A 24101-nucleotide genomic window follows, 5' to 3' on the forward strand; every position below is an offset into this window, starting at 1 on the left:
ACCACATACACATCACAAAAATCTAAGCACACAGGACCAGGTCAAACAACAAATCAATCTTAAAAACAGACCTGAATGACTACAGAACTCTAAAGCTTTAATAAAATAAAAAACATTTCTCTACAAAACAACTGGGATTGTAAGGTAGCAGTGAAAGAGAATTTAAACCTGGACATAAGATGTATTTATCAGAAAGCCTATTATGTTCAAGAATGTATTTTGAACATGAATCATAGTATCAGATACAACATGGCCAGAATCAGGAAGTTCATATCCTACTGCAACATTTGGACAGTCTGGACTTGGAAACTGGATAGGAGCTTCAGAGATGAAGATATCAGAAAGGATATTATCAGAAAGGATAATAAACAGGAAAATGTGAGAAACAGCTCCAAGGGGGAAAAACAGGAAGAGTGTTCTGGCAATATTAAAGCAGTCCAGCTTGACTAGATCACAAAACACATTTAATAAAGCAATGAGAGGAAAATGGAGATTACATGCCTATTCCGGAATATTCTAAAACACAAGCTGATGGTTTTCTATTCTGTTCTGTAGATGATAGTGAAGACAGTCCTGGTAGTAATAGAAGCATTACCAGTAATAATGGCAGCTAGGGAGAGAAAATAGATGGAGGTTAAGAGTATATCTAACTCAAGGAACACACAATGTCTGAAGATAGCCCTAGAACAAAGATAATGTTCACAGACCTAGAATAGTTTAACCTGGTTCATAATACACATCCCAATAAATGTCAGCTGAAGGGAAGACAGCATCAGAGAGAATGCACAGAACTTAAAGGAAGGAACTGTCAATCCAGTTCAAAGAAAGTAAGGACAGACTAAAATCCACTAAATCAGAAATTAGGACATCAGTTACTTTTGAAAATGTCACATCAATAGAGCAGTAGGAGCTAGAATTCATTTTATGGAATATGAAACAGTAAGAAGTTAGTAAGACGTGGCAGCAACAACCACAGACTACTTTTTGAATGTGTTTTATATATGATAAGTGTAAGGTCAAGGCAGAGTTTTTGTTTATTTGTGTTGAAGAATACAAGTAACCTAAGTATATTTAGATGTTAAAGGGAAGAAATGAATTAAAAAAATGGAAAATGCAAGAAAGAAGGGACTAACTGTAATCAGAGAAACTGACTGCAAAGAAACTGCCAAGTACCAAGAATTGGTAAGGCAAAAATTAGCTGGGTGCTCCCGCCACCATCATCAAATCATGGGATTTATCTGGATATGGAAGGTAAATGAAAATAGAAAGATGATGAGGAAGTTCAAGTAATGAACTAACAGCTGTGACCCTAAAAAGTCACCAAATTAAACAAAAGAACTTAAATGGGAAATTAATATCTCATCATCCAATTCACTAAAACAGCATAAGAACAGACTATATAAATGAGAAGTCACTATGAATAACAATGCATACAGTACTCTTCCATTTTCTGTTACTAGAGTATGGATATCAAGCTCACTCCTTTGAAAATGATACCCAGAGCCTTGTTACCAAACTAATGAGTGCTTAGGGAATGCAATCTCATTTTGATATTCACTTCCACAAGCCATAAATTGAGATAAATGTCATATAAACAAAAACTATAATAAACTTGAAAATCAATAGCATGTTTTTCTTTACTGTTGTGACTATACACAGTACTCTCAATTAGATAAGACAATGTATTTATAAAAAAAGAAACCTGATGTCAGCAGAGTGCATAATTATTTAAGACTATCAGATTCAGCAATCAAGACAAGTCCATATTGCTATTTACTGGAAAAAACTATCAATCAAATAGTCACTCCTTGTCTATCTTTCTGTGAGGTGTAAAACAAAGGTTTGAAATCAGCTAAAAATTAAAATTATACAAGGCACTTTGGTGAAGAGTATAATTTGCCAACCGCAAAGATGTCCCAAAAAATGGCCTTTATTTCAAATGTACACTATCATAGTATTTAATATAAAATTGCTAGCATTACAGAATAATTCTACAAAGAACAGAACAAAATAAAATATTACAGATTCATGATTGGGAAAATAATTCCACTATCTGAAAAATTTATTAGACAAGGGTTAAATTTTATGACAGCTACTACAGGTAAACAATACATACAGTACTTAAATTTTTTCATTCCTTATTTTATTTTATGCTTTTTTTTATAAACCTAAACATATACTTTGAAATTAAAATTAATTTTGTTAAGTTAGTCGTTCTTTGGTGGAAAATACCAAAACACTTTAAAGAAAATGGCTTAAAATATTTCTACAGACCCAAGATTATTCAGCAATCATGACTGATACACAAACTCTTCTTTAATAAATCAATTCAGAGGGCTAAAGAAAATTTTCAACCCTGATTCAACTATTAACATATATTTCCAAATTAAAATATACATATTTACTTATAAAGATCACAGTCTCTAAGACAAATAAAAATCTAACTCGTGGTCCATAAAATAAATCTCACAAACCTAAAAATATTGAAATAACAAAAAAGTATATTCTCTAAACAAAAGAGAATATACCCTAAAAGTGACTGAAAGTTACTCAGAAAATACCCAAATATTTGGAAATTTTTAAAACTAATGTCTAAATAATCAATGGATCAAAGAAAAATGACAATCAGAAAACGGAATTGAATGAAAATGAAAAAACCCCGTATCAAAATTTGTGAGATACATTTAAAGCAGTACTCAAAAGGAAATTAATAGCATTTTTAAGTGCATATATTAAAAAAGAAATCAAATCATAATCTAAGCTTCCACATTAAGAAAATAGAACAAAGAAAATTAAGTACAAAGTAAACTAAAGAAAATAGTAAAGATGAGAGCAGGTATCAATGAAACACGAAGGGAAAAACAGAAAAATCAATGAAACCAAACCTGGTTTTATGAAAAGATCAATAAAATGGATAAACCTCAAGGCAAACTCATTAAGTAAAATAAGAATAAATAAATGACAAATATCAGGAATAAAAGAGGAACTATCACTGTAGATCCTACAGTGATGCCAATAAACTATTGGCATAGTTTATACAATAAACGTAAAATAAATAAAATACATATAAAAATAAAATAACAATAAAAATAAAATAATTATACAACAATAATAAACTATTGTTATGCCAATAAACTAAAAAGATGAAATGGATAAATTCCTTTAATGATTCAAACCACGTAAGTTCACACAAGAAGAAATAAATAAACTAAATGTCTTTATTAAATAAGTTGAATTCAGGATGCCTGGGTGGTTCAATCAGTTAAGTGCCTGATTTCAGCTAAGGGCATAATCTCACAGTTCTTGGGTTTGAGCCCCGCATTCGGCTCTGCACTGATGGTGTGGAGCCTGCCTGGGAATCTCTCTCTGTCTCTGCCCCTCTCCCACTCATGTTTTCTCTCTCTCTCAAAAACAAATATATAAACTTTAAAAAACTAAATAATTTATTTAAAAAAATTTTAATTCATGGTTTAAATACTCCCAACAAGAAAATTCCCAGCCCAGATGGCTTCACTGGTGAATTCTACCAACAGAAGAGGAAACTTTTCCCAATTCATATTTGTGAGGCCAGCATCATCCTGATACCAAAACCAGACAAAATTATAAGAGAAACAGACAAATATCCCTTATGTGCCTAAATGCAAAGATCCTTAACTAGCAAATCAAATTCTACAACATGTAAAAAAAAATTAAAATAAGATTAAATAGGGTTTATACCAGGAGAAAGAGCGGCTCACCATTTTAAAAAAAAATCAGTCAATGTAGGGGCATCTGGGTGGCTCAGTCGGTTAAGCATCTGATTATGGCTCTGGTCATGATCTTACAGTTAGCAAGTTCGAGCCCCACAACAGGCTCTGTGCTTAAGTTTGCAGCCTGGAGCCTGCTTCAGATTCTGTGTCTCCCTCTCTCTGCCCCTGACCCACCTGTTCTCTGTCTCTGTCTCTCTCAAAAACAAAAAATAAAACATTAAAAACAAATAAAAAGAAACCAGCAATACATGATTACAATTTTTTTAAAAAACCAATGTAATTCACCATATATCAACAGAGTAAGAAAGATGAAATTATCGTTTCAAAAGATGTAGAAAAGCACCTGAAAAACTTCAACATATATTCATGATGAAAACTCTGAGAAAGAAGAGAATGTTCTAAACCTGGTTTAAAAAAAAAATCTACAGAAAACCTACAGCCAAGACTGAGTGCTTTCCAAATGAAATCGAGAACAAGACAAGGATGTTGGTTCTCAAGATTTCTAAATATTGTACTGGAATTCCTATCCACTGTAAATCAACCAAAATAACTGAAAAGTATTCATACTGGAAAGGAAGAAGTAAAACTGTTTGCAGATAACTGTCCATATTAAAAAATCTCAAAGAACGTACAAAAAAACCCTAATAAAACCGATGAGTTAAGCAAGAACATACAAAAATCAACGGTCTTTCTATACACTAGCAATGAACAAATGGATATTGAAATTTTTTAATGTTACCATTTAAAACAGCATTAAAACATATGAAATATTTATGGATACAATTTACAAAATATGTTACAAGATCTGAAAACTGCAAAATATTGCTAAAATAAGTTAACGAAGACTAGTAAGTGGATAAATATTCCAAATCCATGTATCAAAAGACAATACAGATGCTGGCCACCCCAAATTAATCTATAAAGTCAAGGTAATCCCAATGAAAATCTTACCACAATTTTTTTTTTTAATTCAGATTGACAAGAGTAAAATTTACCCGAAAATGGAAGGGAAGTCAAGTTGACAAAACAATCTTGAAAAAGAAGAACAAAGTTGGAAGAGTCACACTTCTCACTTTCAAAACCTACTACACAAAGCTACAGTAATCAAGAGACCGTACTATGGGCATAAGGATAGATATCTGGATCAACAGAACAGAACTTAAGAGTCCATAAATAACCTTATAGTCAACTGATTTTCAACAAGAGTATTGAGGCAATACAAAATGTTATAAAATTGATTGTAGCACAGTTCTGTGAATATAGTAAAAACTACTGAATTGTGTACTTCAAAGGGATAAATTCTATGGCATGGAAAATGAGATCTCAACAAAGCTATTATATATATAAAAACAATTAAGACACAGAAAGACAGAGGAACTACCAGCTTGAAGGAGACTAAAGAGACATGACAACTACATACAATATGGGATCCTGGACTAGAGGCTGGAACAGAATAAGGTAGGGGAAAATCCAAATAAAGTCAATAATTTATTTAATAGCATCGAACCCATTTTAATTTCTAGTTTTGGTCACTATACCAAGATCATGTAAGATGTTAATATTAAGGGAAACTAGGTAAAGGGCACCCTCTATATCTTCACAACTCTTCTCTAAGTCTTGAGTTATTTCAAAATAAAAAGTTTAAAAAAAAACACAATGACTTATCGTACCTACTTACTAGAAAGGCTAAAATTTTAAAGAAGAACAATTACATGGGCTGATGAGGATGCAAAGCAACGAGAAACCTAGTGCTTCAAAATAGAACAACCACTTTGGAAAATGGTCTGGTTGTGTCTTATGAAGTTAAATATATACTTACTATTCATCCTAGCAATTCCATTTCTGTGCATTTAACCACGAAAAATGAAAATTTATGTTCACATAAAGACTTGCAGGTGAATGTTTATAATAGTTTTATTTATAATAGCCTTAAATTGTAAACAACTCAAATATCCATCAACAGGTAAAAGGATAAACACTTGTGATACTTCCAAATAGTGCAATACCATTCAGTAATAAAAAGTAAACTACAGCCATATACAACAACAAGAATAAATCTCAAAAACATTAAGGGAAAAAAAGACACAAAAGTCAATACTATTGTGTCAGAATGCAGATCAGAGGTTGGCAAAGGTATGGGGCTGGATACTGGAAATGTTCTGTATCTTGACTGTGGCAGTGGCTACTGGAATCAGTTGTCAAAACTCACTGAATAATAAAGGATAAATTTGGGGGACACTGGGTGGCTCGGTCAGTTAAGCGTCCAATTTGATTTTGGCTCACATCATGATCTCACAGTTCATGAGATTGAGCCCTGTATCGGGATCTATACTGACAGCACAGAGTCCGCTTGGGATTCTCTTCTCTCTACCCCTCCCCCGCTCACAAGGGCTCACACGCTCTCATTCTCTCTCAAAAACAAATAAATAGAACTTTTTTTAAAAAAGGGTATATTGGGGCACCTGGGTGGCTCAGTAGGTTAAGTGTCCGACTTCAGCTCAGGTCATGATCTCATGGTTCCTGAGTTCGAGCCCTGGGTCGGGCTCTGTGCTGTCAGCTAAGAGCCTGGAGCTTGCTTTGGATTCTGTGTGTCTCTCTCTTTGCCGCTTCCCCACTCATGCTCTTACTGTCTCTCAAAAATAAATAAATGTTAAAAAAATTTTTTTAAAAAGGGTGTATTTTGTCTTATGCTCTGTGCTGTCAGCTAAGAGCCTGGAGCTTGCTTCGGATTCTGTGTGTGTCTCTCTTTGCCCCTCCCCCACTCATGCTCTTTCTCTCTCAAAAATAAATAAATGTTAAAAAAATTTTTTTAGAAGATGGCGGTGTAGGAGGACGCTGGGCTCACCGCGCGTCCTGATGATCACTTACATTCCACCTACACCTGCCTAAATAACCCAGAAAACCGCCAGAGGATTAGCAGAACGGAGTCGCCGGAGCCAAGCGCAGACGAGAGGCCCACGGAAGAGGGTAGGAAGGGCGGCGAGGCGGTGCACGCTCCACGGACTGGCGGGAGGGAGCCCGGGCGGAGGGGCGGCTCGCCGGCCAAGCACAGCCCCCGAGTCTGGCTTGCAAAAAGCGGAGGGGCCTGACGGACTGTGTTCCGACAGCAAGCGCGACTTAGCGTCTGGGAGGTCATAAATTAAAAGCTCTGATCAGAAAGCGGGAAGGCTGGAGGACAAAGGGAAGGAGGGCTGCTGAGCCCCCTGACGACAGAGCTCAGTTTGGTGGGGAACAAAGGCGCTCGCCAGCGCCATCTCCCCCGCCCATCCCCCAGCCAAAATCCCAAAGAGAACCAGTTCCTGCCAGGGAACTTGCTCGCTCCGCGCAAACACCCAACTCTGCGCTTCTGCGGAGCCAAACCTCCAGCAGCGGATCTGACTCCCTCCTGCTGCCACAGGACCCCTCCTGAAGTGGATCACCTAAGGAGAAGCAAGCTAAGCCTGCCCCTCCTGCCCCTGTGCACCTTGCCTACCCACCCCAGCTAAGACGCCAGATCCCCAGCATCACAAGCCTGCCAGTGTGCAAGTAGCCCAGACAGGCCACCCCACCCCACAGTGAATCCCGCCCCCAGGAGAGGGGAAGAGAAGGCACACACCAGTCTGACTGTGGACACAGCTGTGGGCTGGGGGCAGACACCAGGTCTGACTGCGGCTCCGCCCACCAACTCCAGTTATACACCACAGCACAGGGGAAGTGCCCTGCAGGTCCTCACCACGCCAGGGACTATCCAAAATGACCAAGCGGAAGAATTCCCCTCAGAAGAATCTCCAGGAAATAACAACAGCTAATGAGCTGATCAAAAAGGATTTAAATAATATAACAGAAAGTGAATTTAGAATAATAGTCATAAAATTAATCGCTGGGCTTGAAAACAGTATAGCTGACAGCAGAGAATCTCTTGCTACAGAGATCAAGGGACTAAGGAACAGTCACGAGGAGCTGAAAAACGCTTTAAACGAAATGCATAACAAAATGGAAACCACCACGGCTCGGATTGAAGAGGCAGAGGAGAGAATAGGTGAACTAGAAGATAAAGTTATGGAAAAAGAGGAAGCTGAGAAAAAGAGAGATAAAAAAATCCAGGAGTATGAGGAGAAAATTAGAGAACTAAGTGATACACTATAAAGAAATAATATACGCATAATTGGTATCCCAGAGGAGGAAGAGAGAGGGAAAGGTGCTGAAGGGGTACTTGAAGAAATTATAGCTGAGAACTTCCATGAACTGGGGAAGGAAAAAGGCATTGAAATCCAAGAGGCACAGAGAACTCCCTTCAGACGTAACTTGAATCGATCTTCTGCACGACATATCATAGTGAAACTGGCAAAATACAAGGATAAAGAAAATTCTGAAAGCAGCAAGGGGTAAACGTGCCCTCACATATAAAGGCAGACCTGTAAGACTCGTGACTGATCTCTCTTTTGAAACTTGGCAGGCCAGGAAGAATTGGCACGAGATTTTCAGTGTGCTAGACAGAAAAAATATGCAGCCGAGAATCCTTTATCCAGCAAGTCTGTCATTTAGAATAGAAGGAGAGATAAAGGTCTTCCCAAACAAAAACTGAAGGAATTTGTCACCACTAAACCAGCCCTACAAGAGATCCTAAGGGGGACCCTGTGAGACAAAGTACCAGAGACATCACTACAAGCATAAAACATACAGACATCACAATGACTCTAAACCCATATCTTTCTATAATAACACTGAATGTAAATGGATTAAATGCACCAACCAAAAGACATAGGGTATCAGAATGGATAAAAAAACAAGACCCATCTATTTGCTGTCTACAAGAGACTCATTTTAGACCTGAGGACACCTTTAGATTGAGAGTGAGGGGATGGAGAACTATTTATCATGCTACTGGAAGCCAAAAGAAAGCTGGAGTAGCCATCCTTATATCAGACAAACTAGACTTTAAATTAAAGGCTGTAACAAGAGATGAAGAAGGCCATTATATAATAGTGACAGGGTCTATCCATCAGGAAGAGCTAACAATTATAAATGTCTATGCGCCGAATACCGGAGCGCCCAAATATATAAAACAATTACTCATAAACATAAGCAACCTTATTGAGAAGAATGTGGTAATTGCAGGGGACTTTAACACCCCACTTACAGAAATGGATAGATCATCTAGACACACGGTCAATAAAGAAACAAGGGCCCTGAATGAGACATTGGATCAGATGGACTTGACAGATATATTTAGAACTCTGCATCCCAAAGCAACAGAATATACTTTCTTCTCGAGTGCACATGGAACATTCTCCAAGATAGATCATATACTGGGTCACAAAACAGCCCTTCATAAGTTTACAAGAATTGAAATCATACCATGCATACTTTCAGACCACAATGCTATGAAGCTTGAAATCAACCACAGGAAAAAGTCTGGAAAACCTCCAAAAGCATGGAGGTTAAAGAACACCCTACTAACGAATGAGTGGGTCAACCAGGCAATTAGAGAAGAAATTAAAAATATATGGAAACAAACGAAAATGAAAATACAACAATCCAAACGCTTTGGGACGCAGCGAAGGCAGTCCTGAGAGGAAAATACATTGCAATCCAGGCCTATCTCAAGAAACAAGAAAAATCCCAAATACAAAATCTCACGGCACACCTAAAGGAAATAGAAGCAGAACAGCAAAGGCAGCCTAAACCCAGCAGAAGAAGAGAAATAATAAAGATCAGAGCAGAAATAAATAATATAGAATCTAAAAAAACTGTAGAGCAGATCAACGAAACCAAGAGTTGGTTTTTTGAAAAAATAAACAAAATTGACAACCCTCTAGCCAGGCTTCTCAAAAAGAAAAGGGAGATGACCCAAATAGATAAAATCATGAATGAAAATGGAATTATGACAACCAATCCCTCAGAGATACAAACAATTATCAGGGAATACTATGAAAAATTATATGCCAACAAATTGGACAACCTGGAAGAAATGGACAAATTCCTGAACACCCACACTCTTCCAAAACTCAATCAGGAGGAAATAGAAAGCTGGAACAGACCCATCACCAGCGAAGAAATTGAATCGGTTATCAAAAATCTCCCAACAAATAAGAGTCCAGGACCAGATGGCTTCCCAGGGGAGTTCTACCAGACGTTTAAAGCAGAGATAATACCTATCCTTCTCAAGCTATTCCAAGCAATAGAAAGGGAAGGAAAACTTCCAGACTCATTCTATGAAGCCAGTATTACTTTGATTCCTAAACCAGACAGAGACCCAGTAAAAAAAGAGAACTACAGGCCAATATCCCTGATGAATATGGATGCAAAAATTCTCAATAAGATACTAGCAAATCGAATTCAATGGCATATAAAAAGAATTATTCACCATGATCAAGTGGGATTCATTCCTGGGATGCAGGGCTGGTTCAACATTCGCAAATCAATCAACGTGATACATCACATTAACAAAAAAAAAGAGAAGAACCATATGATCCTGTCAATCGATGCAGAAAAGGCCTTTGACAAAATCCAGCACCCTTTCTTAATAAAAACCCTTGAGAAAGTCGGGATAGAAGGAACATCCTTAAAGGTCATAAAAGCCATTTATGAAAAGCCCACAGCTAACATCATCCTCAACGGGGAAACACTGAGAGCTTTTTCCCTGAGATCAGGAACACGACAGGGATGCCCACTCTCACCGCTGTTGTTTAACATAGTGCTGGAAGTTCTAGCATCAGCAATCAGACAACAAAAGGAAATCAAAGGCATCAAAATTGGCAAAGATGAAGTCAAGCTTTCGCTTTTTGCAGATGACATGATATTATACATGGAAAATCCGACAGACTCCACCAAAAGTCTGCTAGAACTGATACATGAATTCAGCAAAGTTGCAGGATACAAAATCAATGTACAGAAATCAGTTGCATTCTTATACACTAACAATGAAGCAACAGAAAGACAAATAAAGAAACTGATCCCATTCACAATTGCACCAAGAAGCATAAAATACCTAGGAATAAATCTAACCAAAGATGTAAAGGATCTGTATGCTGAAAACTATAGAAAGCTTATGAAGGTAATTGAAGAAGATTTAAAGAAATGGAAAGACATTCCCTGCTCATGGATTGGAAGAATAAATATTGTCAAAATGTCAATACTACCCAAAGCTATCTACACATTCAATGCAATCCCAATCAAAATTGCACCAGCATTCTTCTCGAAACTAGAACAAGCAATCCTAAAATTCATATGGAACCACAAAAGGCCCCGAATAGCCAAAGTAATTTTGAAGAGGAAGACCAAAGCAGGAGGCATCACAATCCCAGACCTTAGCCTCTACTACAAAGCTGTCATCATCAAGACTGCATGGTATTGGCACAAAAACAGACACAGAGACCAATGGAATAGAATAGAAACCCCAGAACTAGACCCACAAACGTATGGCCAACTCATCTTTGACAAAGCAGGAAAGAACATCCAATGGAAAAAAGACAGTCTCTTTAACAAATGGTGCTGGGAGAACTGGACAGCAACATGCAGAAGGTTGAAACTAGACCACTTTCTCACACCATTCACAAAAATAAACTCAAAATGGATAAAGGACCTGAATGTGAGACAGGAAACCATCAAAACCTTAGAGGAGAAAGCAGGAAAAGACCTCTCTGACCTCAGCCGTAGCAATCTTACTCGACACATCCCCAAAGGCAAGGGAATTAAAAGCAAAAGTGAATTACTGGGACCTTATGAAGATAAAAAGCTTCTGCACAGCAAAGGAAACAACCAACAAAACTAAAAGGCAACCAACGGAATGGGAAAAGATATTTGCAAATGACATATCGGACAAAGGGCTAGTATCCAAAATCTATAAAGAGCTCACCAAACTCCACACCCGAAAAGCAAATAACCCAGTGAAGAAATGGGCAGAAAACATGAATAGACACTTCTCTAAAGAAGACATCCGGATGGCCAACAGGCACATGAAAAGATGTTCAGCGTCGCTCCTTATCAGGGAAATACAAATCAAAACCACACTCAGGTATCACCTCACGCCAGTCAGAGTGGCCAAAATGAACAAATCAGGAGACTATAGATGCTGGAGAGGATGTGGAGAAACGGGAACCCTCTTGCACTGTTGGTGGGAATGCAAATTGGTGCAGCCGCTCTGGAAAGCAGTGTGGAGGTTCCTCAGAAAATTAAAAATAGACCTACCCTATGACCCAGCAATAGCACTGCTAGGAATTTATCCAAGGGACACAGGAGTACTGATGCATAGGGCACTTGTACCCCAATGTTCATAGCAGCACTCTCAACAATAGCCAAATTATGGAAAGAGCCTAAATGTCCATCAACTGATGAATGGATAAAGAAATTGTGGTTTATATACACAATGGAATACTACGTGGCAATGAGAAAAAATGAAATATGGCCTTTTGTAGCAACGTGGATGGAACAGGAGAGTGTGATGCTAAGTGAAATAAGCCATACAGAGAAAGACAGATACCATATGCTTTCACTCTTATGTGGATCCTGAGAAACTTAACAGGAACCCATGCGGGAGGGAAGGGACAAAAAAAAAAAAAAAAAAAAAAAAAAAGAGGTTAGAGTGGGAGAGAGCCAAAGCATAAGAGACTGTTGAGAACTGAGAACAAACTAAGGGTTGATGGGGGGTGGGAGGGAGGAGAGGGTGGGTGATGGGTATTGAGGAGGGCACCTTTTGGGATGAGCACTGGGTGTTGTATGGAAACCAATTTGACAATAAATTTCATATATAAATAAAAAAAAAAATTTTTAAAAGGGTGTATTTTGTCTTATGCAAATTGTGTCTTAATCAACATAAAAACAAACATAAATCTAACTGGCTCAAATACAATACATAAACACAAATACTTAAGTATATGTAAAGAAAAATTTACTCTCACTACTAACCAGTTAGAAGTAGGAGATACTTTCACTATCTTTCAAACTGGTTAAGTGTTTTTTTTTTAATTGGTTTTTTTTTTTTTTTTGGTGTAGTTTTTAAAGAATTTAACATGTGTGGGAATGCAAGCTGGTGCAGCCACTCTGGAAAACAGTATGGAGGTTCCTCAAAAAACTAAAAATACAACTACCCTACGACCCAGCAATTGCACTACTAGGCATTTATCCAAGGGATACAAGTATGCTGTTTCGAAAGGACACATGCACCCCCATGTTTATAGCAGCACTATCAACAATAGCCAAAGTATGGAGAGAGCCCAAATGTCCATCGATGGATGAATGGATAAAGAAGATGTGGTATATACATACAACGGAGTATTACTCAGCAATCAAAAAGAATGAAATCTTGCCATTTGCAACTACATGGATGCAACTGGAGGGTATTATGCTAAGTGAAATTAGAGAAAGACAAAAATCATATGACTTCACTCATATGAGGACTTTAAGAGACAAAACAGATTAACATAAGGGAAGGGAAACAAAAATAATATAAAAACAAGGAGGGGGACAAAACAGAAGAGACTCATAAATATGGAGAACAAACTGAGGGTTACGGGAGGGGTTATGGGAGGGGGGGATAGGATAAATGGGTAAGGGGCACTAAGAAATCTACTCCTGAAATCATTGTTGCACTATATGCTAACTAATTTAGATGTAAATTTAAAAAAATAAAAAATAAAATTAAAAAAAAATTTAACATGTGATACTCATGTAACATCATCATAATCGGGATACAGAACTGTTTCATCACCCCAAAATACTCCAACATGGTATCTCTTTAGAGTTACTCCCTATCCCCAACCATTTTGTCATTTTGAGAATATACATGTATGTCACCATTAGAAAGGGGCTATTTTCACTTAGCATAATTTCTTTGAAGACTCTTCCAAGTTATTATGTGCATCAATAGTTCATTCTTTTAATTCCTGAGTAGCATCCCACTGTATAAATGTACCACATTTTGTTTATTCATTCATCCACTGAAAGACATTAGAACACAGTGTGTTTTTTTTTTTATAGGAACTTGAAAAAAGAACCTTAATGAATAAAGAACTTAGAAAGGAAACAGATTTTAAGTGTCATACAAATAATAAAAATAGAGATATTTACTTAAAAAGGGTTGCTATTATTCCACTTGTACGGGTAATAGATTTTAATATTTATTAATAACAATTCCCCTTATAAAGAGATCAAAGATCTTGCCTAGAGAGCTAAGACAAGGACGAACATTAAATTTCTTTCTTTGTAATAAAAGATCAAAGATAAAACAGGAGTAACTAGAAAAGCCAGCAACCAAATTAAAATTAGGAAACAAAGTACAGAGGATACATGGTCTTGGTCATCATCACATGGCAAAACACAGATCTTTACTACATATTTCAAATATAACAGAAACCACCCAAACAGCATCAGAATGTGACATAATTGGGGCATCTGGGTCGCTGAGTCAGTTAAGTGTCGGACTCAATTTCAGCTCAGTCATGATCTCACTGTTATGGGTTCAAGCCCTGCATCGGGCTCTGCACTGACCACGCAGAGCCTGCTTGGGATTCTCTCTCTCCCTCTCTCTGCCCCTCCCCTGCTCATGCGTGCACTTGTGCTCTCTCTCTCTCTCTCAAAAATAAAAAAAAAGAAGAAGAATGTGACGTAACTGAGAAGTAAACTTTTATTTATTAAACCTTAAACCTCAAGCCTCTGAGAAATAGGGGTTGTTTCTTATAGCACTTTTTGTTAAATGCCTGGACTAATACCTGTACTTTAAAAGGAAATGTTATAGCACTATCCTTAAATGAAAAACCAGTGTTTTTCCAATATATATTCAAATAAACATTTAACTTTTAAAATAAGAAATGTTTATCTATATATCACCTAAAATTATCTCATCTATAAAAAAGAGTTAAGAGTTCCAGTCTTCAAAACTATGAGAAAAGAGTTATCTTAGTAATTTAAGTGGACCTCAAATACTTTTTTTTTAAAGCCATCTTTAACAAAGAAGCAAATCATAATATTTAAGAACTCTTAATAACTCATATCCAAAAAGTATTCTGACTACATCCCTCAACTATCACTAAAATTAATGTATAGTGCCTAAAGAACAACATGAAATCTGTATTTTTACCATTTAATGGGTTTCTATTATTCATTTCTAATTTCTAATGAAACAATTTTCAAAAAATCCATCTTTGTCTACTTTTATTCATATCTAAAAGTTAATAGAGACCATCCTAATATATATAACAAGTTGTATAAGGCCTCTTTTGCTAAGTGCCTTGTGTGGTTTCTAGATCAAACATTTTTGAGGGTACATAATTGAAAGACACATCGACATGATTTTACAACCTGCCAGAAAGTTTCTGAGATCAGGTCTTTATTTACCAACAGTCCTTGCACTATGCAGGTATATGGCTATATATGAAACCCCACATCCCACAACTATTTCAGATCACCTATTTTAAATATGTTTTACTAGTTTAAAAAATTTTTAATAAGGGGTTTTTCTTACTAGGATTTTTTTTAAATCTAATTACTAGGTTGGGTTAAAACTTACCAATTAACATGAGCTTTTCTCTGCAACTGAGTTAGCACTAGAGGATGAAAAATGTGTAACAAAGTTAAATAGTACTCTAAAGAAAAAAGACCCTCAAAACTGCTATTACACTTATTGCAAAATACTTCTTTTGTATTAAGCAACAAAAAAAAGAGACCTGGCCTTTGAGGCTTTGATTCCCACTTCTACTCCCCATTCTTTTAAAAATTTAAAAACAGTTCAGTTTCTTTTAGAAACAACAGATCAATGAAAGCAACATACTTATCAGATTGCCTTTTGCATCTCTCAGAGGAGCACCACCTCCACCTTTCCCCCAGGGGTTGTAACTTCTCATTTCAGCTTCTAATTTAGCTTCATATTCTTCTTTTTCTTCGCGTTCTCTCTTTCTTCTTTCTTCTCTTTCCCGAATCTTGATAATATGAAGGGATATTTATAAGTGCTGACAAGCACTCTGATATAAAAAGTTTAGTTTTAATATCAGTTTTTATTTTTCTTATTAGAGAAAAAACCTTGGGAAAAAAATTTTTACAGACTGTTTCACTATAAAATTTAAAATCATAAATCAATGGAATACTCAATTTAAAAACACTCCTTGGCTAGAATGAATAGCGGCTGGTCCCTCATATCATGCCATGAGTACTTCCCAGCCACTGATGCCAGTTGAGACTGAACCAATTCCTCCTTCCCACCCCCAACTTCTACCTGAGCCACTCCCTCCCTAACATCACCAGTTGCTTGAGGACCAACAGGATCTCCCTACTTTCCTTTTCCATTTATCTTTTCATGGGACCTGGCCAGCCACAAACTAGTCCCCACATCTCACCAGACTTTTCTACCCTGGGCAAACTCCATTCTCAGAATTCAAAGAGGTTGGAGAATTCTGGGCTACTTTAAGTACAACTTTATGAAAGCAAACAAAATAGGCTTCTCATCATCAAGTATAAGCATAGGATTGGGTCTCTAGAGACATTTCGATAGGCAATGAACAAGTATCTACATTTTGGGAAGTTACTTTTAAAAACATAACCACATACATAGAAAATTTAAGCACCCATTCCAGCAAAGCCATGGAAGTCATCACATGCATGAAATAAAATTCTAGAATTAGGAAATCTAGTTTTGTCAGTGGTGTTCAGTCTTCTATTTGTAGAAACCTACCATCCAAAAATTAAAGTAATTCTCTAATTAAGAAAAATCCATTTTCAAGGAGGTTGCCCATATAAAAACTGAACAAAAGGAGCTTTAGAAGAAATCCAAGTAGAACTTTATAGAAAAGTACCTAAGGTGGGCATATACCTACCAAGAATTCCAGGATCCTCTCCGAGATATATGGATATTCCCCAAAAAACCCCAAACATTTGATACAATTACTTTTAAGTAAGCTCTCTTCAAATATAACAAACTACAACAGAACCCATTATCCTTTTCCCTAAAAGTGTTCTACTTTTTTTCTCTTAATTCATATTCATAGCCTCATTATTCATGTAGATTACAACATACAGAATCATCTTCAAGCCATTTCTTCTTTCTCATTCCCTATATCTAAGTACTATCAACAAATCCCAGCGTTGTCTTCTGGATATTCTATCTTCCCTGTCTGGTTCAGAGCCTCATTACCTCCTATCTGGACTGCCTCAATAGTTTTAAGGTTTCTCCACCACATCTCTTTCTCAATCATACACATCACAACTAGCTATCCTCCTAAAACTTTTAAACCATTCCTTTTACTCTCTGGCTTAAAATTTCCTCCTTTAGGCTATCCATAATAGGATGAAATTGAAAACTTACTAGCTAAACTTCACGATCCAGCACAATCTGACATTTCAGATCCTTCTCCCACATCAATTCTATTTCCTGAGTATGCCAGGAATTTAAAATCTATTCACTGTATAACATACAGCTCAAATATCAACAACACATGAAGTCTTCTTAATCACCAGGCAATTATTCTTATCCTATGTTTCCAAAAGCATTCTAATCTATCTGCATCAAAAATTTATCATATTGAATTATAAATGACTGGTATTGTTTTCTCCTGTGCCACAAAGAGTTCTAAGGGACCACTGTGCTAACATATAAGATGTTCAGCATTAAATGTATCAATGAACAAATGCATGAATGAATAAATGAATACCTGTTGCTGCAAAGCTTCTTGGTAAGACTGAAGTGACTGTTTTGAAGGCTTTGGTTTATCTTCAAAAATTAATCCTGAATTTATTCCTCGATCACTTGTGATTTTCAGTTCGTTCTGTCCAATCATATTCCTACATCAAGTACACAACAATTTGTATCCATTTATGACAAAGCAAGAATACAACACTCCTTTGAAACAGCATAGCATTTAAGTAGATTTAAAAATAGGGGAAGATATTTCTCTGTAGGTCAAAGAGAAATCCTTAAGTAAATGTTCCCTTACTAAGCTCTCTCCACTCTCTCTGTTTTCACAATTAATGAAACTTTTACATTTATTAGATCTATTTCTTGACCTATGTGGCAGTTACATGGGGGTAAAATCTGTGTGATAAGTCATCAAGTGGTATATGTATGGCTTAGGCACTTTTCTGAATGCAGGGAAATAATACAGTAGAATTCTCTCAATATCATAAGAATGTACTTAATAAATGTATACCAACTTCTTAGCCATCTCAAAAATAAAACAATAAAATCACAGTAAAAAGTCTTTCTCAAATAAAATTTATATTTTTGAAAAATTTGCAATGAATCAAAAAATGAAAAACTTAAAACATATTATGGTTACACAAATCTCAAGCAATAAAGTGCTATTTGTCTTAAACATAGGAATGTAGCCACTTTGAAGAAAATAATACATTTTAAAAATCTGAATTACAAAAGATAAACTCAAATATTAGTTTTATTATAAAATTATAACTATGAAAAAGAGACTACGAAAGGCTTATCTCCAAAAACAGTATCATGTCTTTAAATAAGAGTTCCCTTTGTGTATCTAATTTATCCAATTTATTTAAAATCTTTTATGAAGATAAACAGGTATGTTTATGTATACTGTCACACTGCATCCTGAGAGGATAAAAGGACAGATGAGAAGATCCAGAGCAAATGATTCCTAACAGAACTTCTACTTTGTGGGGGCTCTGTATGTGCAAATGAAGAAGGCTGAAGGGGCTTATTTGAGTAAAACCAATCTCTCAAAACAAAATAGCTACAAATTACATAGTGAATTGATTCACTCATTATCCATTTCACTCCTTTTTCTTCCTGTCTTTTACCATTCACTCAAGGACCCAAATTCTTGGCCTTTATCAATTTCCCCATGGCCCAAAGATGAGAGGGTTTAGAGATACACAGTCAGATTGGGATGGGAGCAAGGAGAGAAGTGGTAATGGGGTGGTAGTCAAAAAATAACACTATTTTTGAGGTATGTTGTAGCATACATTAGGATTTCCTAACTTTCTATGGCTGAATAATATTTCACTTCTATGGATATAACACATTTTGTTTACCCATTTATCAGCTGATGGACATTTGAATTGTTTATACTTAAAGTATTGTGAACAATACTGTTATGAACATTCACATGAGTCTTGGTGTGTATATATATTTTCATTCCTCTTGAGTATATACCAAGTGTTGTATGGTAAGCATATGTTTAGCTTTTTAAGGTAACTGCCATTTCCTCCAACTGCTTTTTATATATACTGATTTTGTACTCAGCAATGCTGCTAAAACTATTAATTCTAACATTTTATGTGTACGTTCTTTTGCAAATAACATTTTGTTTGCTCTCTTCCTTCCTAATACTCATACCTATCTTTCTTCCTTTTTTATTTTTGATCTTGCTGCAATTATTGGGCCCTAAAAAATGTGGTCATAAGAACACTCGTCATATTGCCAATTTCAAAAAGAATGTTTTACATGTATCACCATTAAGTAAAGTATATGATATAGGTCTTTCATGTTTACACAGTCTCAGGTTAAGTAGGCTCTCCTCTAACATATTCTGTTAAGTTTTCAATCGCTAATGGATATTGATGTTTATTACTTCTTTTTCTGTAACTACTGAGATGGTCATATAGCTTTCTTCTTCATTATACCAATATAGTACATTATAATACTGATTTTACAATATTGACATCTAACACCAATTAGCATTTAGTATATGTCAGACACTTTTTTAGACACTTTACATATTTTAATTCATTCAATCCTCAGAATAAACCTATGAGTTGATACCATTATTATCCCACTTAATAAACAGGGAATAGAAGTTAAGCAAGATGCCTCCAGCTGAATAGAAAAACCAGGATTCATACCAAGACACTCTGCCTCCACAGTCCACACTCTTAGTTGATGTGTACTACTACATTTATTCATCCTATTTTCCAGAAAATTCCAATTTAGAATTCAATATCCCTTTTTACATTATGAGGTTCAGTTTTAGGATGGCTGTATCTATCTTTATGATTGAAATCAGCTGGAAATTTCCAGTTGTCATTATGACCTTGTTGGGTTTCATATCAAGATTATGACATTCTCATAATCACAGCTGTGGAGTATTCCCTCCTCTTCTGTACTCTGTATTATTTTGTGTAAGTTTGAGGGAAGATTTGAAACTTATGACCTAATTTCTTTTTTTTTTTTTAATTTTTTTTTGATGTTTATTTTTGAGAGAGACAGAGACAGAGCATGAGCAGGGGAGGAGCAGAGAGAGGGAGACATAGAATCTGAAGCAGGCTCCAGGCTCTGAGCTGTTAGCACAGAGCCCAACGCGGGGTGCGAACCCACGAACCGCGAGATCATGACCCAAGTCGAAGATGGGACGCTTAACTGACTGAGCCATCCAGGCACCCCTTATGACCTAATTTCTAAAAAAGTTTTTATATTATTCAAGTTTTCTATTTCTTTTTGAGTCTATTTTATTAAGTTAAATTTTAAGAGGAATCTTTCTTCTTCACTTAAATTTCCATATTCATTGGCATAAAACTATGCATAATATACCCTTACTATCATTTTAACTTTAACTCCAACTACAGTGACAATTTTTCATTCCCAGTATTTATTTATGCCTCATCATTTTTTTCTTGATCAACTCCAGTAAAACCTTGTCTTTTATTAATCTTTTTATTCTTCTATAACCCTACTGCTTGTTTTCTGCCTTATCAAGCTATCACTTATATAAAGAAATAATATAGTCTCAAACTAGGATTCTGTTTGTCTACTTTAATCTGAAGTTCTTTAAAATTTTGCTTTATATATTTTGAGACCTTATTTTTAGGTGCATAAAATTTTGTGTTGCCTTTATGCTGCTAAAATGAACCTTTATTCTTTATAAAAGAATTCTTTTGATCTTGAAGCTTTATGACTAAAAAATCCATTTTATCTGATGTTAATATAGTAAACAAAATTTATTTCATATTCTCCTAGTGTATCTGTACCCTTTTACTTTCAACTGTTCTATATCACATTTAAATATATGTAATACGGGTAACCCCTGGATTTTGCTTTCACATCTAGTATGACAAGCTTTCTCATTGAAACAGATATAGATACTTAAAAATTTACTAATATCAAATTAAAATTTTCCATTTAATTTGTACTTATAATCAAGTTAAACAGGCTTGCTCCTTAAACCTTTCTATATCTCATTTTGTTCTTTTTGCCTTTTTAATTTTTTCCCTTTAGTACATTAGTAAGTTGTGCCTTTATCTCAATACTTTCTAATTTTTTTTTTTTAATGTTTATTTATTCTTGAAAGAGACAGCACGCGAGCGGGGGAGGGGCAGAGAGAGACAGAATCGGAAGCAGGCTCCAGGTTCTAAGCGGTCAGCACAGAGCCCAACGCAGGGCTTGAACCCATGAGCAGTGAGATCATGACCTGAGCTGAAGTTGGATGCGTAACTGACTGAGCCACCCACGCATCCCTTATCACAATACTTTTCATGCTTACCCTAAAAATATAACATCCATACTTACCAAAGACTAAAGCTAATCAAAATATTTACCAACCTCCCAAATGATACAAAGATTTTAAAACACATTAATCCTATTTAGCCCCTTCCATATTATATGCTATTCCTATTAATTATTCTTAATTATACTTACCCTTAAATCCAAAATAATTGTACATAAATATTTAATTCCACCTACTTATTTACCACCTTTCTTCCTTTCCACTCCTTTATGAAACTCAGACCTTTCTCACTGCAACCTCCTTCCTTCTGCATTTAGAATTTCATTTACTAAGGGTCTGCTAATGGTAAATTTAGTGGTTCCTCTTAAAATATTTTTCTTTCATTTTCATTAATGAAAAATAACTTTGCTGAGTATACAACTGTCTCAACACATTGACAGTATCTTTATCTTCTGAATAGCTTTCTAGAGTTCTTTTGAAAGAAAGGTCTTTTTTCTCTGGCAGATTTCACGTTCCTCTGTATTTTATATTCTCAAGTTTTACTACAATTGTCTTTTATCTAGCCTGTTTGCAAGGTGTTAGGATTCCAGAATGTATAGGTTAAAAAATTAGAAAATGTTAAGATATCATCTCTTCAAATATTTTTGTCCCACTCTCTCTAGAATCCAATTTCATAGTTAGTCCTTTTTAGTTCCATAATTTTCACCCTTTTTTTTTTCATATTTTCCATGTCTTTTTCTCCCTGTTCTGAATGATTTCGTATCTACTAGTTCAGAGGTTTTCAAATTTTAGAGGACAACATGGGGTGCCTGGGTGGCTCAGTCAGTTAAGTGTCCAATATCAGTGTAGGTCACACACAGTTCATGGGTTCATGAGTTTGAGCCCCACATAGGGCTCTCTGCTGTCCGTGAGGAGCCAACTTTGGATCCTCTCTCCCTCTCTCTCTCTGCATCTCCCCTGCTCACTCACTCTCTCTCAAAAATAAACATTAAAAAAAAATTTTTAGAGTACAACAGAATCATCTGGAAAGCTTGTTGAAACACAAGGTGTCAGCCCCTCTACAGAATTTTTATTCACAGGGAGGGTAAGGGCCTGAGAGTTTGCCCTATGATTTTGCTACTCTGGGAGCCACATTTTGAAAACTGTTCTAGTTCATTAATTCTCACTTTAGATATGTGACATCTGCTATTAAGGTCCATCCATTAAGTTAATATTCTCAATCATTTAAAAATTTTTCTAAAATACATAGCTGCATTTAAACTCTGACTGGTCATTCTTCATAAGTTTATTATGCCCTGATATAAACATGACCAATGTGACTATTTTAGATTTTGTCTAATAATTCCTAATCTGAGGTCCTTATCTGTCTGTTTTTGCAAGCCTATCCCCACTCATGGTTTAGTTCCTTGTATATTTTGTGATTTTTGTTTTTTAATATTTATTTATTTTTAAGAGAGAGAGACAGAGCACAAGAGGTGGAGGGACAGAGAGAGAGGGAGACACAGAATCCAAAGCAGGTTAAAGGCTCTGAGCTGTCAGTGCAGAGCCCAATGAGAGGCTCAAACCCATGAACTGTGAGATCATGACCTGAGCCAAAGTTGGATGCTTAACCGACTTAGCCACCCAGGCGCCCCTATTTGGTGATTTTTAAATGTGAACTTCATATTTTCCATAGAAAAGTATTTAAATTACTTTTTAAATTACTATTTAAAGTACCAATTACTTTAAATTCCTGTTCATTGAGAACAGGAATTTTGGGAATTTCCCTTATGTTACTCGGACTCCGGCAGCTTCATTAATAATCTCTGTACTTTTTTCCTTCCTTCATTAATCCAATTTCTATCATCCTCCCTTAATTCTATCATCAATTTTTCAATAATTCTGCTTAAAGAACGACATTGCTTTCATGTTTCAAGAAATCAATTTTTTAAAGTTATCAACAAAAGAAGCACAAAGAACAAAGATAAACAGCATTCCAAAAACAAAAATAAGAAAAACACATAAACTTAGACACTTTTTTCCTTTTTTCACGAAGTCATTATAGATTTTACCGATGATATTTATGGCTTAAGACTAGGAGATTCTCTAAAACCCTGCCATGCTTATGGGACCTGGGATGGAAACTGCCAAAAATGGTTTTGAGAAGTGAATAAAGTTGAAGCAGTGATTCCCTAGCAATTGAAGACTCCTGTTCTTCTCCTTCTTTTTTTCCCCCTCTTTCTCTGGTGATCCAGAGTTCTTACTACTTAGAAATCACCCAGACCAGGGGTGCCTGGGTGGCTCAGTCAGTTAAGTGTCGGACTTTGGCTCAGGTCATGATCTCGCATTTCAGGAGTCCAAGCCCCCCGTTGGGCTCTGTGCTGACAGCTCAGAGCCTATAGACTGCTTCAGATTCTCTCTCTCTCTCTCTCTCTCTCTCTCTCTCTCTCTCTCTTTCCCTCCCTCCCCACTCATGCTCAGTCTCTCTCTCTTAAAAATAAACATTAAAAAAAATTTTTTTTAATCTCAAAAAATCATTCAGACCATAAGGTGTACCATTCAGACAATGTAGTTAAATTTATTGTCACATAAGAAATGAGCATGACAAAGTGGTTATTGAGGACAATGCCAATATCAAAACTGGAGGAGTGGATAACACTCAAAGTCACAGGAGATAATTTGGCCTTCAGTGTAGCCATGGATACCTACCAATGGTTTTATCTCATCATCTTTGGGAAGGGAGTCCTGTCATAGTTAATTTGAGAATTTGATTAAAAGATATCCACATTTATTGCAGAAACATATATACACAAAATTTAAGCATTCAATATTTCAATAGATTTGTAGCCTCTCTGAAACCTTCATAGCGTAAGAAATTCCAAAGATCTTTTTCAACTCTAAAGTTCTTTAACATGGTCCTTAATAGACCTTGCTCAATAAAAAGATAGTCCTTTTGTAGGTGGCAAATTTTGGTTCACAAAATAAATATATTTATAAA

General features: G+C 35.9%; 1 protein-coding gene across 9 annotated transcripts in view; it reads right to left on the bottom strand.

Moving 5' to 3' along the window:
- CSPP1 (centrosome and spindle pole associated protein 1) overlaps positions 1-24101 on the bottom strand; it is a 153260-nt gene that overhangs the window by 36458 nt on the left and 92701 nt on the right. For all 9 annotated transcript variants that reach the window (XR_015246755.1, XR_015246756.1, XM_086695380.1 and 6 more), the window contains 2 exons: positions 17369-17498; positions 15496-15643 (listed from right to left, as the gene is read on the bottom strand). Coding sequence is in view for 7 of the 9 variants with exons in the window: in XM_086695380.1 (XP_086551506.1) it covers positions 15496-15643; positions 17369-17498 (278 nt within the window). In the remaining 2 variants the exon portion in view is untranslated. The remainder of the gene's footprint in view (positions 1-15495; positions 15644-17368; positions 17499-24101) is intronic.

This window comes from Puma concolor, chromosome F2, assembly GCF_028749965.1.
Source record: "Puma concolor isolate L17-30 chromosome F2, mPumCon1.1.hap2, whole genome shotgun sequence".
In the NCBI taxonomy this organism is placed as follows: Eukaryota; Metazoa; Chordata; class Mammalia; order Carnivora; family Felidae; genus Puma; species Puma concolor.